General features: G+C 34.9%; 1 protein-coding gene across 1 annotated transcript; it reads left to right on the top strand.

The window, feature by feature from the left end:
- Window positions 1–4,793: 4,793 nt before the first annotated feature.
- cd302 (CD302 molecule) lies at window positions 4,794–12,073 on the top strand (the record flags this gene model as incomplete). The annotated part of the gene is made up of 6 exons (XM_052607108.1): window positions 4,794–4,980; window positions 6,267–6,392; window positions 6,502–6,612; window positions 8,747–8,929; window positions 11,442–11,465; window positions 11,654–12,073. Coding segments are annotated over 6 exons (834 nt in total), but the record flags the coding sequence as incomplete, so codon positions are not given.
- Between the last annotated feature and the right edge of the window lie 6,628 nt (window positions 12,074–18,701).

Here is an 18,701-nt window from a genome sequence, read left to right as displayed (position 1 = left end):
TGACGTCACAGGTACGTCACGGCGCTAGCTGGAGGCAAAACAAACGTAGAACTGGATGCGGCTAATACAAACCAACACAGGGTCGGCTACTCAAGGAGCTTAAAATGTCGTCTTGTTGTGTTGTTGGTTGCCAGAATCGACGGAGAACATTTTATATACATTGTTGTGATTAATTGTGACCGGAATTTAAGAACATGGTAAGAAAGAATAAATACAGAAAGTTTATAATTAATTTGCAGTCTTGATAATTTTTATTTCTAGAAAATATTTACATCTTAATAATAATAATTTTACTGTAATGTCACTCTTTATTTAATCTAAGGATTTATACGCCCTCAGTTTCTCTTTACTATACACGCTTGGTTTCTCTATCAGGTGAGTGTAGATGTCAGGCCACTCAATCGGAGGTAATCCTGTCAGATCGTCCATCCAATGAGTGATTGTGTACGGGTCGACCAATGTGGTGTGGTTCCGTCCGTTAAAGTTAACTTTTTTAAATAATTATCGCGGTCCCGGACACTGAGTGACCTTAAATATTCAGATAAAACAGATATAATCCGATTTTCTCCAACCATTGTTAAAAAAAAAAACAAGCTAAGAAAACTCGCTAGCTACCGTTTGTTCAAGTGTTTCTGCCTCCAGCTAAGCCCCGCCCACACAAATACGTCACCTTGTTTACAAACTGTAAAAGGGTCTATAGAATGTCATTATATATATATATATATATATATATATATATATATATATATATATATATTTTTTTTTTTTTTTTTTTTTTTTTTTTTTACCTGTCTTGATTCCTAATACACAACAGATGACGATTGTTCGGTTAAACGTTCAGAATACGATTCCATATAAGGTAAGTATAGCCAAGTTCAGAACTTTGCGAATGGACAGCGATTCAAGTAGAACATAGTAGTAGCCTGTTCTCGCGTTCTACGAGTTCAGTAGCCTACATTTTTGGGAAACACGCGAGGAATTGCGGCTAACGTTCATAAACTTGCACGTAGAAAGCGCTTTTAAGAGCTAAGATAGGCTAGGCTACATTGTTATTGGAAAACCCGGCCCAGAACAGATAGCCTAAACAACATAAAAGGACAGAAAATAATAATATAAATATAATAGGGTGATATCTGCTAAATTGGGCCACTTTTTGGTAAATCGTTTGGGACAATAATACAATACCATATATGCCTATTCCATGTGTATTTATGATTAATAATGACTGTTTTTGGTAATTTTGTGTTGAAATTATGTAATAAAATATAATTATTTAGGCCCTACAGTTCTTGAAACATCAGTTGTGCCAACTTTTTTTGCATGAGCAGTTTAAGGTAAAATGGGCCGGTCAAACTGTAAAGGGAAATAGTAATTTATCATCAATTTTGCTTATACAGCCACATAACATTTAAACTGCATTAAAAAAACATATCCATATGTGCCATTAAAAAAAATACATTTTGGGTGCAAACCCACATATTCAAATGTGCAATTAAAAAAGTCAATTTTGGAACAACATAGATCAGTGAACTGATGTCAGTTGTGTGTGTTTGTGGGTGTGTATGCGTGTGTGTTTTTGTGTGTGTGTGTGTGTGTGAACAATATATTTAGAACAAAATGTGCAAATTACAAAAATTCACATTCAAAATTAATAACTATATATATAACTATATATATATATATATATATATATATATATATATATATATATATATATATATATATATATATATATATACCCACTGAGGTAAAATGGGCCACATGGTTTCAGCTAAAATGGGCTGAAACCATGTGGCCCATTTTACCTCAGTGGGTTAAGGTAAATTGGGCCGCCAAGAAAAACATCACTTTTTCAAAAAATATGTTCCTATACCAAACTAACAACATTATTTCTGATTGATGCCATCAAGGCAGATATTATGCATATTTTTTTATGTGCATGTTTGTTTTTTTATAGATTTATCATCCTTATAATAGTTTAGTTACCATGCAGTCTTGATAAGAATTATTACCCCACCAACCATAGCAACCATAAACCAATTAAATCACCTGTTACTTGTCAAGCTACTTGTCAGTTATGACAATAGTTTGAAATATTTTGTAGACATTGGTTCTAAATTCCAGAGGGGCTAGGACCCCCAAACCTTAAATGGCCCATTTTACCTGATATCACCCTATAGGCTAAATAAAAAAAATAAAATAGGCCTACAATAAATAGATCAATAAATATTTGTTATACTTAAATAATTAACAAATGACGACGACAAAAATAAAACACTGAATCAAGGGCTCTAAACTTTTCATCCATTGTTATTAACGACGTAGTGTCACGGATCGCAAGAGGCGAAGACTCAAGTGCAGGCAGATGGGAAGACTTTATTTATACGTCACCAAAATAAACAAAAACAACTGAAACCAGAGGAGCTTTCAAAGTTACGAGACATAGACTGAAGTCAGATTCCCAGTGAAATGCTCTCAGACAGCAAATGCAATGAGTTTGCATCCTTCTTTTCTGAGAAGATCATCAATATCAGGAAGGCGATTAGCACATCCTCAAGTAATGCAGTTAGAAATACCAAGGGTTCACACAAAACAAGGGGAATCTGCTTTTAGTTTCTATGCCGCTCGCAGTTGGAATCAGCTTCCAGAAGAGATCAGATGTGCTAAAACACTAGTCACATTTAAATCTAGACTTAAAACTCATCTGTTTAGCTGTGCATTTATTGAATGAGCATTGTGCAATGTCATAACTGATTGCACTATATTTTCACTGTTTTTTTTATGTAAAATAATTTTGTAACTGTTTTTAAATTCATTTTAAGTAAATTTTTTAATAATTATAAAAGTTTTAAAATTGCTTGTTTTATTTTTGTTATAATTTTTCTGTATGATTATTTTACTTTCTTTAATGTAAAGCACTTTGAATTACCATTGTGTATGAAATGTGCTATATAAACTTGCCTTGCCTAGTCTGTTAGTGGGCTTATATATATATATATATATATATATATATATATATATATATATATATATATATATATATATATATATATATATAGTTTGGGATCAGAATGATTTTTAGTGTTTTTTTACAGGAATTTATTTTACTCATCAAGACAGCATTAATTTGATCAAAAATACTGGAAAACGTAATATTGTGAAATATTATTAACATTTTTCTATTTTAATATACATGAAGGTGTAATTGTCATGATCCTGTCTCTCTCTCTGTCTCCCTCTGCTGGTTACTCTTCTCCTTTTCCCCCTCACTCTCCGTTTCTGTTTCACAGCTCTCTCCACTGCCCAATAAGATAATTTCCCTCCACCTATTTCTCATCCTTCCTCATTATCATGGCTACTTCTACCCTCTCGTTTCCTTGTCTCTTTGTCAGATTATTGTCACCTATGAGTATCGGTCATTGGCGTCTGCACATTCAGTGTTATCCTGTCCTGTCCTGTCTCGTCGGGGTTTGGTCAGTAGATCTCATCCACTGCCGGAATTACTCTGTGCTCACCATTTCCACCCACAGAACCTTACCTGCTGTATAACGCCTCGGCCTACCCGCTCTGCGAGCACCGACCGTCGGCTCCTCCGTTAAGCCTCCTCCTCGCCAGTCTGCCGGTCGTTCATGCCACAGAGGTCATCTGAGTTTGTTTGTACAACCCAGTCTACGGGTCTTCCTCTGTTTCATCCATTTTTCCCACGCCTTTGTTGGATTTACCTGTGGCTTGACTTTGTTTAATTAAAGACTATTGTCATTGCTCTCGCACTTGAGTCCTCTCTCTCTTCAATCCCATCACAGTAATTTATTCATGTGATGTGCAGCTGTATTTTCAGCATCATTCCTCCAGTCTTCTGTGTCATATGATCCTCCGTAATCAGAATAATATGATGATTTATTATAAGAAATATCAACAGTTTTACTGATAAAGATTATTTTGGAATCTGTGATACTTTTTTCAGGATTCTTTGATGAATAAAAAGTTAAAAAGAAGAGCATTTATTTAAAATATAAATATTTTCTAACAATATTCACTACAGTTCAATAGTTTGGCGTCAGTAAATTTTTATCCTTTCTTTTTTTTTTATAAGAAATTGTATTCTTTATTAGATTTTAGAATCTTTATTCAGGATGTGTTCAATTGATAAGAAGTGATATCAAAGATTAATATTTTTAGAATAGATTTATATTTTGAATAAACGCTGTTCTTTAAAAAAATTATACATCGAAGAATCCTTAAAAAAGTATCGCCGATTCCAAAATAATATTTGGTAGCAGAACTATTAATACTTCTAATAATAAATAATCATATTTTCATGATTGAACAATAATAAATGAAGTACCTGAAGCTGACAATGAAGTAAATGTATAATAATTAGCAAAGATTATTAATTTAGCGCTGTAAACGGGCGTGTGAGGGGCGGAGACGCGCCGCGGAGCGTCAGACGCGCGTGCGGACCAAACACAGCAGAACGGTAGGAAACTTCACTCCTCTTATTATTTCTCCTTTACTATAGCGATTTATTTTTAGATACGTGATCTGAGTCTTAGTTGTAAAGTTATTAGAAAAATAGAGTTATTTTTTACATTCTTTGGTCGAAGTTTTCAGATCGGGACTTCGGAGCATGTTCGCGACTCGGTTGATTCAGATCGGCACTTCGGAGCCTTTTCGCGACTCGGTTGATTCAGATCGGCACTTCGGAGCATTTTCGCGACTCGGTTGATTCAGATCGGCACTTCGGAGCCTGTTCGCGACTCGGTTGATTCAGATCGGCACTTCGGAGCATTTTCGCGACTCGGTTGATTCAGATCGGCACTTCGGAGCATTTTCGCGACTCGGTTGATTCAGATCGGCACTTCGGAGCCTGTTACCTTCGCTGTGCTGAAAACATGGACTCCAGTTCTCGTCGTTTCTCGCTGTTTGACATCGTTTTTCTCGTTTTAACGTGCCATTTCGTGCAAGGAGAGGACACTGCTGGTGAGTGGTTTGCTTTAGCGAGTGTTTGATCTGCGTTTAACGTGAAGCTCGTGACTGTTTGTTTTGTTTTCTGGCGACGCAAACAACAGTGAAGTTCAGCGCTCACTCGAGTCTGTCACTATTTACATACATTTACATACACAAACTGTGTGCTGTCGTACGACTTTGGCGCTATATTACACGTCTTCTGAAGCCCTACGATAACTTCAGACGTTAATGAACAGTATTGAGGAAGTTACTTTGTTACTTTTTATGGAAAGTGATACACTATTGTAACTATTGCGCTACTTTTTGTCCTCTGGGCCGGGCTTGCTTGTTTGTTTGTTTTTTTTATATAAAAAGTAATATTTTGGGCAAATGTAAAAGCCCCTTCAAACCAAAAGTAATATGAATAAGCATCATGATGAAGGAAATGTAAATTCACTTCTGTAGGGTTAGGATGGAGTAGAAAGTTCAACACTCTTCAGCAATAAAAGAAAAAAAGATAGAACACAAATATTATGTTTATCTAAAGTCATTTTTTCTCATTTGTATTGCCTGAATTAGATAATCAAAGGTCAGCAGCAAATACACTGGTTAATAAAATGAGATTAAAATGCATAAGGGGTATTTGTGTTAAACATTTTATTACTTATTGCAGCAGGTTTGCTTCATATTCTGAATTTGCATTGAATCTGTTTTTGTGCAACATGTGGACAGATGAGTCAGTCAATTCATGGGAAAACAAAGTAACTGGCATTACTTATTTGAAAAAGTAACTCAGATATTTCCTTTTAAATTAGAAATGAATGCATTACTGGTTACTTGAAAAAAGTAATCTGATTACATAACTCCTGTTTACTTGTAATGTGTGACCCCCAACACATTATCCAAACAAACATCATTAGTTCTTCTTGTTACCAAATGTTATTCAGACCTATAACCTGGCACTATATTTGATTTGAGAGATATGAAAGCTATTTTTCTTGTTTCAGAAATAGTGCAAAAGTCCGATGGACTACAATTATTACGCTTTTGTGGCACTTTTAATTGGAGTTTGACAAATGAAACCATGAACTGCTGGTTGATGTCTTGTTTATTTCTTGGGAGGAAAAAAAAGGGTGCATGTCCCAACGAACCAATGACATTTCTCAAGTCTGTTTAGCAAGACTTGCAAGAAATCTAAATCTAAATGTCATCAAAATGTGAGTATGTCACTTGATGGCTGGTTAAAAGAAAACCTCCAAGTAGCATGAAAGAGAAAGCTTTTACCACTTGTTGAGATGTAAAAAGTTCTCTCCGTGCAGAATGTCCTGCAGATGGACGCATGTGGTTGCCATTCGGACTCAGCTGCTATCACTTCGTCCATGGAGAAGAGGACATCGCCAAAAGCTACTACCTTCAAGATGCCAAAGACATGTGCAGAGGATATGGTGGTTACTTTTTTACAATTTCCAAACTGTAACACACTGAAATATCTAAAATAGTTTTTATGCACTCACTGTATGGTGGAGTTTAACCTTCCCTATATCACATTGTTAGATCTCGTGACAGTAAAAAGTGCCGAGGAGAATGACTTCATCATTAAGTACACCCCTTCTGTATGGAAAAGCAGAATGAGCATCTGGCTTGGGATGTACTACGACAGCGATAGTAAGTTTGATCTTCACCTGAAAACATTTTGTAGCTCTTTAAACTTTAGAATTTAACATATTTGCTTTTATTACTGTAAACACATCATCGGTGCAGATTTTATAAAAAAAAAAAGTGTAACCTTTCAGCAAATGTATAGTAGGACCTTGCTCTATCTCTGAAAAGAGCTTTCCTTTTATGGCTGACATCACACATTCCATTTAGTTTAAACCCCTCCCTTTCATTCTAGAAAGTAACGCCCACTTTTCAGGAGCCAATCAGTTTCCTGAATAAATAAGTCCCGCCTTAGATTCTTATTAAATCTCATGTTTTCAGTCAGAGATGCATCAGATTACAGAATTGGTATGGGTTGTGAATATAATTTTTTGTTTTAATTGTTTTTGTTTTTTTACCAAGGAAGTATTTTTTTTAAACTATATATAAAAAAAAATAATTAGGAATTTTTTCTAAAGAATGAAAATTTTACGTGGAATTTTTTTTTTTTTTTCAAAATCACTTTTTTTTGTTCTTTGCGATGTAAATCATATTTAATTAAACATTCAAGGAATTTCAAGGATTTTTAACTATTTAATTCACTGTGCAAGTTCTGTTTTATAAAGTAAAAGACAACTTTTGCATTGAATCAAATAGTAAATTGTTCTGAAAATAAGATTTTTTGCTCCTTTATGGACTAAGAAATCAAAAGCTATGTCGTACATGTTTAGGCAGATTATTACACGCGGTCAAGTTTCTCTACACTGGAATGCAGCTGAACTTGACTGATCTGTTCAAACCAGAGGCCTTGACAAAGAGTTGTTTACCAGACTGTTGCCTAGTCAGTGCTTTTAGTCGAGACCTTTAAAGGAGAAGTGCTTTGGAAAATCTTCCCCAGTTCTGTTATTTTTGAGCATGTCTGGTGTTGCTGACACTTTGCATGACTTCTAATTGAGCGAATCATACATACTTTAACTTTTAAAGGGTTAGTTTATGCTAAAATGAATATTTTGGCACCGGTTTCTCACACACTTTTGTAAGTGAAGCACAAAATGAAATTCAAAGCTGTTTTTTATGTTGTTATGTTCTCCATTCAAATGGTGCTTTTTGAAATGCTGTGCAGGTTTAACAACATTAACAGGTTTAAATAGTGAGTAAATGATGACAGTGTCTTCATGAACCGGCCCTTTAAAGTTGCTCTGTATCTTTAAGTTTTATTGGTAGTCCATACATAATGTAGATGTAAACACCCATCAGCTTTCCAAGCGGTCTCCACGTGTGGTCTCACAACACAAAGGAAATGTTATTTTAGGGGCTGATCAGGGGGTTTGTGGATTCCACACCCAGAATCTTTTGAGTGGAAACTATAGAAGCATGTTCCAGTCACTACATGTTTGCTGCAGACTGTTTATGCTTCATGATAAAAGACTTGAGTTCGTTATTGAACAGTGAACCAGAGGACAAAGTGAACTTTGATCATGTGTACATGACTCGGTAAGAATGGCCTGATGTGACACAGATTCAGCCCAGTGCTGCATTATATTTCATTCATCAGGTGTTTGCATGTGCTTTAAAGTAATGTTGTTCAGATCAGGGTTTGTTGCAGTTGCAAAAATAAGTTGTCTTTGGTTAGAATAGGGTGAAACAAGTCACTTTATGTCATTGTTTAACAGCAAACGTTTGTCTCTGTAATTATTGTTTTGATAATTATAATTTTGATATTTATATTATATATTTTTTTTATAGACTATTATATATACATAATATATTAAATTATATTTTTATTTAATTATGATTATATTTGAAAAGAAAAAGTAATTAAAAAATATATTTTGTAATTGAGTTTCAAATGAAGAATTGGGAGGAGCTAAGCCTGTCAATCATAACGCCTCTCAATGAATATATAAACACCTCCTTACATCACATTCTTTTAATTTATTACTAACTTCCATATTAAGCTGTCCAAATGGGCTTCATGTGATTATACCCTCATTATATATGTGCAGGTGAACTTGTGAAACATGTTTCACGGTTGAAATGATTGCAAGGAAAGTACAAATCTAAACCGATCTTTATTGTAGAGTGCATTTGTTTTCACGGAGAATTTCTGTGCAATATTTCTCATAACAAGCACATCTCTGTGTGTGTGTGATTCTTGCAGAAGATGTCTTCAGGTGGCATGATGATAACAGCGTGTTGAGCTACAGTAACTGGGAGGACGGCGGCTCTGACGACACTGATCTGGTGCTCTTGGACACGTGTGTCGTTCTTCACTCCGAGACGGGGAAGTGGGAAAACGTCAGCTGCACGGAAGAGCCTGAGAACGGAGTAGTGTGTAAGACCAGTAAGTGCACGCTTCAGTCTTATTTTGGTATAACTGACCAATCATAACGCTGAATCTGCCATTTCCGCGGTTGAGATGAGATGCCTTCGGATGTTCGTGTGGATTTCATGGTGTAACTAGTAAAGAGGATCTGTCACGACATATTAAAGAGCCACATAATGGTATTTATTGTTTGAATTTCTTGTTTGATATCAAAGGTAACCTGCTCTATTGTCTGTCATTTTCCTCTTTGCTCTGTGGCGGGGCGGATCTAGAAAAATATTGATGGGGTGGCAAGAAGGGGGCAGGAATTTTTGAGGGGTGGCAACATATGGCAGATGTGTATATCTACTGAATTTAGTCACCGTTATCACAGTTTGATGATAAATATATGTGCACACTACAAAAGGACACAGGCTATCATTTACAAACTTAATCTCATGCAATCAATGTCTTGCATTTGAAACAGTTAATAAAAGGAATAAGTGACCATACCCCATAAGCACCACACACTCACTAATGCATGCAGTATGCATCGACATGTAATTAAGAGCATTATAAAAGTTTCAGTGTTATCAGTATGTCGATTTATTATAAGAAACACAAGATTTTAACAAGTCAGGTAGAGCACACATTCCCAGAGACGTGTAGAACAACACCTTCAGGGCCTAAGCAGGATTGTAGTGTTGTACCCCCCTTCCTCAAATATAATCATGGGAAAAAAACCTTCTATAGGGGTGAAAACATAACTTTAATCAAATAAAAAACTAAATGAATAAATTGTATTATTTACAAATCACAATTGTAGCTCTCGACATTTATCTGTAGCTATAACTTTATTATGACTCTAATTTATTTTAAAGTCTCAAGCATAAAGAAATCATGCAAAAAGAAATTAAACAGTTTTACTATGATAAAGCCATGGTTTATTTTAGTAAGGGTTGTGATATGCACGTTTTTTTTGTTGAAGAAATTATAAAGGCTGTGTCATCTATAGGAAAAAGGTTTCCAAAAATGAAAGATGAAGTGAATATTTGAATTAAATGTTTGGTCAGTAGCCTAAACAAGGATTTGATTGAATTACATGGGTAATTTTCATAAGGGAACCTAAAAAAAAAAACTTTCACAGGAATGTGCCTGAAAGTGATAAACGGGCCTCATTTTTACCTAAATGATTTATACTTTATTTTAATGTTAAAAATGTATAATGTGTGCATTGTAGCTGACACCTAAATGAACACATTAAAGTTGTTTTAATGACTGCAGTCTTTCTCCTCAAATGCTCTTGAGCTTCAAATTTGCGTTTGAGCCCATGTGTCAGAGTATCATAATTTACATATGATTTACAGATTATTTTAATAAATATCAAACGTTTAATTCAATTGTGCATTATAGCCTACATGAACAATTACAGTTGTTTTTATGACTATAAATCATTCTCCTCAAATGCTATTGACGTTAGAAAAGTGTATACCAATATCGCATGTAACTTTAGAGACGGTCCCTAAATTTGAGACTCGTCCAATGTCAAGCCAACTTTGTCTTGTTTTTTTTGGTTTTTTTTTTGTTTTCTTTTCTCTTCTCTGGATTGGATTCATCCATCAATTATGAACATTCCGCTGCAAACATGACGTGCGAGCGCGGATGGGAGAAAGGATGAAGGTTTTTTTTTTTTTTTTTTGGAGCAACTGGGATGGTGCCCCCTCTGGGAGTTGGTGCCCTAGGCAGATTGACTCAGTTCGGGAGTTCAAAGCGGGTTCGCGAATCATTTGAATCAGTTCGGGAGTTCGGAGCGGGTTCGCGAATCATTTGAGTCAGTTATGGGGATCGCGAATCACTTGAGTCAGTTCGGGAGTTCTGAGCGGGTTCGCGAATCATTTGAATCAGTTCGGGAGTTCTTAGCGGGTTCGCGAATCATTTGAGTCAGTTTGGGGATCGCGAATCATTTGAGTCAGTTCGGGAGTTCGGAGCGGGTTCGCGAATCATTTGAGTCAGTTATGGGGATCGCGAATCATTTGAGTCAGTTCGGGAGTTCGGAGCAAGTTCGCGAATCATTTGAGTCAGTTTGGGGATCGCAAATCATTTGAATCAGTTCGGGAGTTCGGAGCGGGATCACCAATCGAAAGATTTGCGCTAGTAAATTTTCAAATTGGCCATAACCTTTAATTCGTTGCTAGTTATAAATGAATGGCTTTCAATGGAGAAAGGTGCTTTTTGCTGATTTTTGTTTATTTTTGTTTATTTGAAGTATTGAGCTTGTTCCTTCAGGAGCACAAGCTCCTGACGTTTCATTTTGGTTAACATCAACTTTCTAGTTCTTACACGTTCACATATTTATTGAATTATTTATTTTTGAGTAATTGGGCCATCCACAGGTTTCAGGTGCAGTGAATGATGTAACATCATAATTTTGCTAAAATAATATTGTGGAAAGAACATATTAGTGCATATTTTTTTGATGCTTTTGTATGCTTTGCCCGTAAAGATTTAAAAGTGTGATTTGACTTTAAATCATTTTTATTTGTTTTTTCAGAGGCAGTCTGGAAACGTCCCCCTAGTAAGAATGATCTTCTTTTGTTGTTAATATAATCTTGCTATAATATATGTATATTAAGTGAGTTTAAAAGACATAATGTCCATGACTGTGTTTGTTTGAAGCTGTCAGCTTCATTGTAAATCCATGAAAGCATCAGAAAGCATCTTGTGTTTGTGTTGATCATATTTCTGTCTCCTCCTGATCTGTAGAGGGCAGTCCTCTTCTGTCAGCTCTGGTCATCATCAGCGTGGTGCTGATTGTGCTCATTTCTGCCGTGGTTTGGTTCATTCACCAAAGAAACGGCTCGGGTTCATCCGTCCTCAACCTGATCGAGTACCACCCGCCCTTCAGATCCCCGTCCACCGATCAGGCCGGTTTGATCGAAGCTGAAGAAATCGAGGCGGTGCCTTAGTGTTTTCATCCGTGCTCGGGTGAGAATAATCAGCAGGGGTTTATGGGAGATTGTGAACTCTTTCCTTTTCACTGGTTCCTCCGTGGCGGTCCACGCAGAACAAAACAAGGCCGTCGTGACTCAAATTATCTGTTTCTCTGGGGTGGAACTGAGTGAGGACTGTGTGGGAAAATACGGTCTGTCTGAATGCCATGTGTGAAATAAACCTAAAACAGTTGCTGGGATTTTATTATGCAGGAAAATTAAGCACATTGATATTTCCTTCTCCTTATATATATATATATATATATATATATATATATATATATATATATATATATATATATATATATATATATATATATATATATAATATAAAAAATAGAATTGTATATTATATTTATATTATAAAATGTATATATAATCTGAAAAAATAAGATGAATATTTCATCACCCTCATCTGACACCAAGCCTGATTAAAAATGTATCCTGAATAAAATCTATATTTTATTATTATTTTTATTATTGCTGTGTTATTATTATTATTAAATAATAATAATAACATTACATTATTCTGTTATTTTTTCCCTGAAGAATAATTTATAATTAATTGAAACTGAGTTGATTGCAGCTCCTTTCCATAAAATTATTTTTCATAGAGACCGCTAAAAAGGCCATATATAATGCCATATATTTTGTGCACTATAATTTCGAAACTAAATTACTGAAATTTAAGTCATAAATCAGTTCATTTTTGTCCTCATCGCAGCTCCTAAAGCTTTGGATTATTTGTTAATGTTGTAGGTGCCAAATTTGTCTATTTCTTTGTTTTTTAAGTTTCGTCAGATTTCTTCCTGTGGAGGACCAGTATTTTTTCTCTGGCTTTCTCAGCTGAAAAGGTTACAAATATGTGTTTGTCACTGTATATGCACCTCAATTTTGTAAATACAAAAAATTTATGATTGCAAATCACAATTCTTTTTTTTTTTTGTGATGTTGTTGTTTTTATTTTTTGGATTTGCCACTAACAGTCTTCTGTGTCTTTATTGTTATGAATGAATCCAATTGTGAAAACATTGATTAAGGCTTTATTTATCCATGCATGAACAACAAGCCATTTCTCAAAGAGAAACTAATGAAGTCTTGGTTTTTTATAATGAATAAAGATTTGTCAAACATTTCTGTTTATTATTTTTTATAGTGTCTGATATGAAAACGAGAACAACCAAAACCCTGTAATAAAAAAAACATGCATGCACAAATACATACATGATCGTATTAATAGCTCAGATTTGAATTCTGCTGTAAGCAAATTCAGGCTAAACTCTCCAGAGATGTGTCCACAAACACAAGCATGCAGAATGATTAGCAGTCAGTTTAATCAACAGAAGATGTTTGCTTTGCTGCAGACGTTTGTGTCCGGATGAGCTGCAGATGAATGTGTAATGAAGAGCGATCAGGATAAAGTGGGAGAGCTAATTGAGGGCAGATGAATTACCTTCTGGGGTTTTTATACATCACTGTCATTGTTCTACCCTGAAAGTGTGAGTTTCCCTCTGTATCTCCAGCTGCTACGCCTGCACATGCTTGGCCATGTTATGATTGCTTGTACATACAAGTTTGTATTTAAACCACAGTTTGGCGTTGATAATCACTTTTATAGGTTTATATCAATGCCACTTTGCATCCTGCTTGTCTCACTGTCATTGTTTTGGTGAAAAAGCACACTATAAGTATCGGCATTAGTATTAGATTATACCATATTTAAAATCATTTTAGAAGAACGCAATGACTTCTCAAAACCTACTCCTATATATCTATACATTTACACATTCATGCTTATGGTGGGTCTGATGCTATTTGTTTTTTTTTTTGTTTTTTTTTTCAGACTACAACTGATTATTTTATTTTTTTTTCATGGAGAAGGCATGTCCTGCTGTTTCATTATGAATCTATTGTGAACTGATGAAAATGACTGAAGATCTCACTGTGCTGTTGATGGGAAATGTGGTTCTTATCTCCTGTGCAGTTTAGTCATTGTTAATCATTGTGCAAGTAACTCCCAGGGCAAAGTCCTCCTGAAGCCACACACACACACACACACTTTATTCTGGGCGTCCTGTGTTTGTCTCCGGTCAAAAGGAAACCTTAGAAAAAATTGATTTGGTGTTTGGTGCCATGTGGTTTCTAAGGTGTTGTTTGTGGTTGCGTGTGTTGCTATGTGGTTGCCTGGGTGTAGTTTCTAATGCCCTCTGTATGTTTATTTTTAGTTGGTGAGTTGCCAGGGTGTTGCTATGTGGTTTCTAAGGTGATCTTTATGGTTGTTATCTGTTTTCATCTTTCATCTTTCAACTTCAGCAATATTATTAGGGTAAATCTCACAAATCTGAATAATATTTTACCTTTTTTTGCCAAAAGAATATATTCTTTTAATATATTTTTTTTATTATTATTTAATATTTCATGTTTTTGGTGGTTTTTAAATGTAAAAAGTAAATTTTCAGCAATCTTATATATGTCCATTTGTCGTCATTAAATTGTTTTAACACGTAAACGGGCTTCAGCCACCCTGCTCCCTCCGTATTTGCATTAATTATTTGCATAACAATAAAGCATATTTCAACCCCACCCATTTTCATTAACATAATGCAAAATTACTGTAATGTGAAAACATATGATATATTGTTCATAAAAAAAAAAACTATAGCAGCATTGGAAATGAATAAATTGTGTTTCTTGCATTGCATTTCTCAAATTTTTATGATTTACTTGGCTTCTATGAGCTCTTGGTTCAATGCAGAAAAATCAAGAGTCCTAAAAAAAAAATGATCCCGCCAGCTTCTTCTTTAACTACATCGTGTTGCACAGTGCTTACATTTTTAAACAGACCTTTGCTTTTGTCTTCCGTCTCCCTCTTTTCTTCTCTGTTCCAGGAGATGGATGGTTTCAGAGAAGCATATAATATGAAGAGGCCTGCCACTATTATGATTACGGCTGTAATGGACTGTTTTTTATTCAAATAACACCAAAGACATCTCGTTTGCACATCTCTCGCTTTCTCATGCTGATGCATGAAGGAGGAAAAGGTTAGCGCTGACCTGACATTGCTAATTAAAAGGGACAGAATTCAGTGTTAATATAACAAGAAAACTGACAGTTGGTATGGAAATGTGCACACCACCAGACATGTGCCGCTTTCTTACATCCTTTGTCAAGACAATATATTGTTTGCACACACAATGACAAGACAGATTTTACTTGTCTTGAAAAAGGTGGTTGTTGACAATAATGTCTAAATGGGACTACAGAGGTTGTTGGGGACATTAAACCCTCTGGTGCTCTTAGGTCCCTACAAAAACACATAACTGCAGAGTTCTATAGATATCATATATATGCATACAGATACAGCTAATCAGGACATGTTGAAATGTCTCAAACATTTTCCGCTCGCATCTGCTCTTTTTGTTTCGTTTGGTTGAGCTAAACTGATTATTGTTTCCTAACAATTGTGATTCTTTTTCCTTTTGTGCTGTTCTCGTTCTCTACCGTCTCTGGCATGGCCTTGATCTGTGAGCATGCTCCAATTAACAGAGCCAAAACCAGCAGGACCTTTAAGAAGGGCGCCCACTGGAGGAGCCACGGAAGGAACCAAGAGGCTGCTGGGTAATACAAGTCCTGTGATCCTGCACTCATTCGTCTTGTCAAATCAACACTGCTCTCGCTGTTTGCTGAATGACATGTGTTTCCTTAATGGAGCATTCCTTCTCAGGTCTTAATGATTCCTGACAGAAGCCAGAGATTTTCCAGGGTCATTTGATAACACTTGATTCTCACAATGGCTGGATTGTTCTCTTGATTTGGAAGATTAAATAGGTTGCTTGGTCTCAATATTGTTCAGCTGTGTGTGTGTGTTCCCAGGTAACATTCTAGCAGCCTTCTCTTAAAGTTAAGAACTTCCAGTAGGGTTAATAGAATGTTTGTTCAAAGTTATCTGGTCTTTAATAATGTTCTCAAAACATAAGCATAAAAACATCATTAAAATTGTACATTGTTCATGGAATGTTTTTTTTCTTCTGAAAGGTTTTAGTTGGACCTTCATCGTTTCGTTTCGTTTTTTTTTTTAATCTTTTTACAGATTAAAGAACAGAGAACATTCAAAAGTAACAATCCCATAATGTTTGCAAAATGGAATGTTAAGATTTTTTTTTAAAAAAAGAAGCATTTTTTTATATTTAAAAAACCTGGACGTTGTGAACATACAAATATAGAATAGCATTCAGAAATAATATGTTCATAACTTAAGGGGAACATTTTTGAAAAATAGATTTTTTTATTATTATTATTATTTTCAGCTGCCTTAGTTTTCCATGGAAAAATGAAACAAAACACTGGTTTCCAAAATGGATTCAGTTCTGGATGATATATTTAGAAATATCATTGCATGCATCTTGATTTAAATATCATCCACCAGTGGTCAATCATGCTTTTTGCTCTCAAATAATACACTGTAAAAAGTGGCAACCTGCAATTGCTACTTTAATAAAATCTATTTCTACTTGATTAAACCCATGCAAATTTATTAAATGTATTAAGGTTAATTCAGTGTTGTTGAATGCTATTTTTTAACTTGTTACTATTTTAAGGTTACAAATTTTTCAGTGTAAGATCATTTCATCTGTTGATTTATTTATTTGTTTAGTGCATTTGGGGCCTGATCAACCTTTTAGTTTCTAATGATGACCGGCTGACTGTACATTCTCTTACAGATCAGTACAGTTAGACATTTCTGTTATTTTCAGTATTACATTTTCAGTATTATAAGGTCAGAATCTGTTTCTCTGTGTTTCACACACTGTTTTGTGTAATATAAATGAGTAATAATGTTATTTATCAAACTCAAAAAAATATTTTTTCTTTTAATGCTCATCCCTCTTTGATGCCCAATCAAAATGTACTGTTTTTTGTTGTTTTCAAATGCATGAATTATTAATATGCATATGTAAATTCTGCAGTGAAATAGAAGGGTATTTTTTATTTATAAACACAATCTGACAGTAATTCATTCCTGTTGCTGTCAGATTCATCTACACTAAAAGAGCAATTACTCTATTTAAGAGAACATTACAAAGCCATAATTACTCTTTCTTTAATTTAATGCAGGTAAATAGCATGATAGCAAACAAACAGTTTGATTGTGGGTTTCCCTTTTTGGGTCAAAATTGTAACAAATGAAATCCAATTTATTCCAAACAAAACATGATTTCCTGGGAATATTGTTTTAATTCCTAGAACTACTAGAATTATGCATTATTATGGATTATCGACTCATATGTTGGCCTTAATCATAGATTTGTTTCTTACAAACACTCAGCTTTTCACTTCACTTGTGGATTATTGTGATGTTTTTTTCCAGCTGTTTAGACTCTCATTCTGACGGCACCCATTCACTGCAGAGCATCCATTGATGAGACACTGATGCAATGCTATTTCTCCAAACATGTTCTGATGAAGAAACTAACTCATCTGCTGCTTGATGACCTGAGGGTGAGGACATTTTCAGCAAAGTTTCATTTTTGGGTGAACTACTTCTTTTAAGGAACAAAGTCTTGTGCTAACCAATATCATCAACATCAAGTGAAATATTGTCAATGAACTTGATTAAATATGCAATCATTTTAGTGTGAGTTGTTTTGTGCCTGTTATTCAAATTAAATTTCATAAAAGGACAAAATGTTTGGAACAAGAATAATAATTTCCCTTTTTGTCGTCTTCCTTTTTTGTGCTGGATGGCTCTTGTTTTTGCAGGAAAGAAGAGATTGCTCTCTGCATTCCCTTGATATGTCTACAGAAAATCAATAACTCTGACTGCATGGGCTCTGGTGGACAATGATGACAAGTCCTCAGGATGCACCGCAGACTAATGTGGGAAAATAGGAATTAAAACAAAATAGCTAATCAAGATTCCCCAATACAATTAAAATCACTGCATCTCACAGCTGTGACAAATGCATCTGAAGAAAGGCGAGCTGGTCCCCGACGCCACTCCAGAAGCAACACACAAACCTCAGTGAAAAGCATATGAGGGTGAAATCAATGAACTCGCAGGACTGTTCACAGCCACGGAAACCTGCTTTCAATTCTGTGAGCTGAATAAGGATTTTTCTTTTTCATGTCTTTAATTCAGGAGTGACTTTCAGTAAATTGGTCTCTTTCTGTTAGCAGGAGCGAGGTGTGAAATCACAGGCCCCGTGGATGAAAACACAACATCAATAATATTTTAACAGTTAACTTGTTCACCTTTTCATAAAAATATATCGACCAAATCATTTTGTGCTGGTAAAAAGCAGTCTAAATTGATGTAGGTGTTCTTGTGGACACAAATGATATTTTCCCTCCAAGCAATGGTGCTTTTTATTAATAATATTTTTATTTATTCCAAGCTTGACTTAACTGGTTTTAGAGGTGTTTTGGTCAGCTGGTCAGGTTGGTTTAAGACATGTAATCTCAATGCATGACTTTATGATATATCACATCCAGTGCTGAAGTCAAGTATCTGACTGATAGATTTTTTTTTTTTTTTTTCTCCATGTGAACTTAAGCATATGGCAATTTATTAATTTATTATTATTATTATTATTATTATTATTATTATTATTATTATTTGTTATCTGAAATGTGTGGTTTAGGCATACACACAAAACTAGCAGGCTGTAAGTGTGCCACTGTGCCTAAATGCAAATAAAAAAAAATGAAATATTTCAGTTTAAATGGGTTTGTAGTGCAGCAAATTCATTTCAATTAAGGAATAATAATTAACCAAAAATGAAAATTCTGTTAATCGTGACCACGTTTATTAAGCAGTAAAA

This window comes from Carassius gibelio, chromosome A9 (genome assembly GCF_023724105.1).
Source record: "Carassius gibelio isolate Cgi1373 ecotype wild population from Czech Republic chromosome A9, carGib1.2-hapl.c, whole genome shotgun sequence".
In the NCBI taxonomy this organism is placed as follows: Eukaryota; Metazoa; Chordata; class Actinopteri; order Cypriniformes; family Cyprinidae; genus Carassius; species Carassius gibelio.
This window is presented reverse-complemented; position numbering and strand designations above follow the sequence as displayed.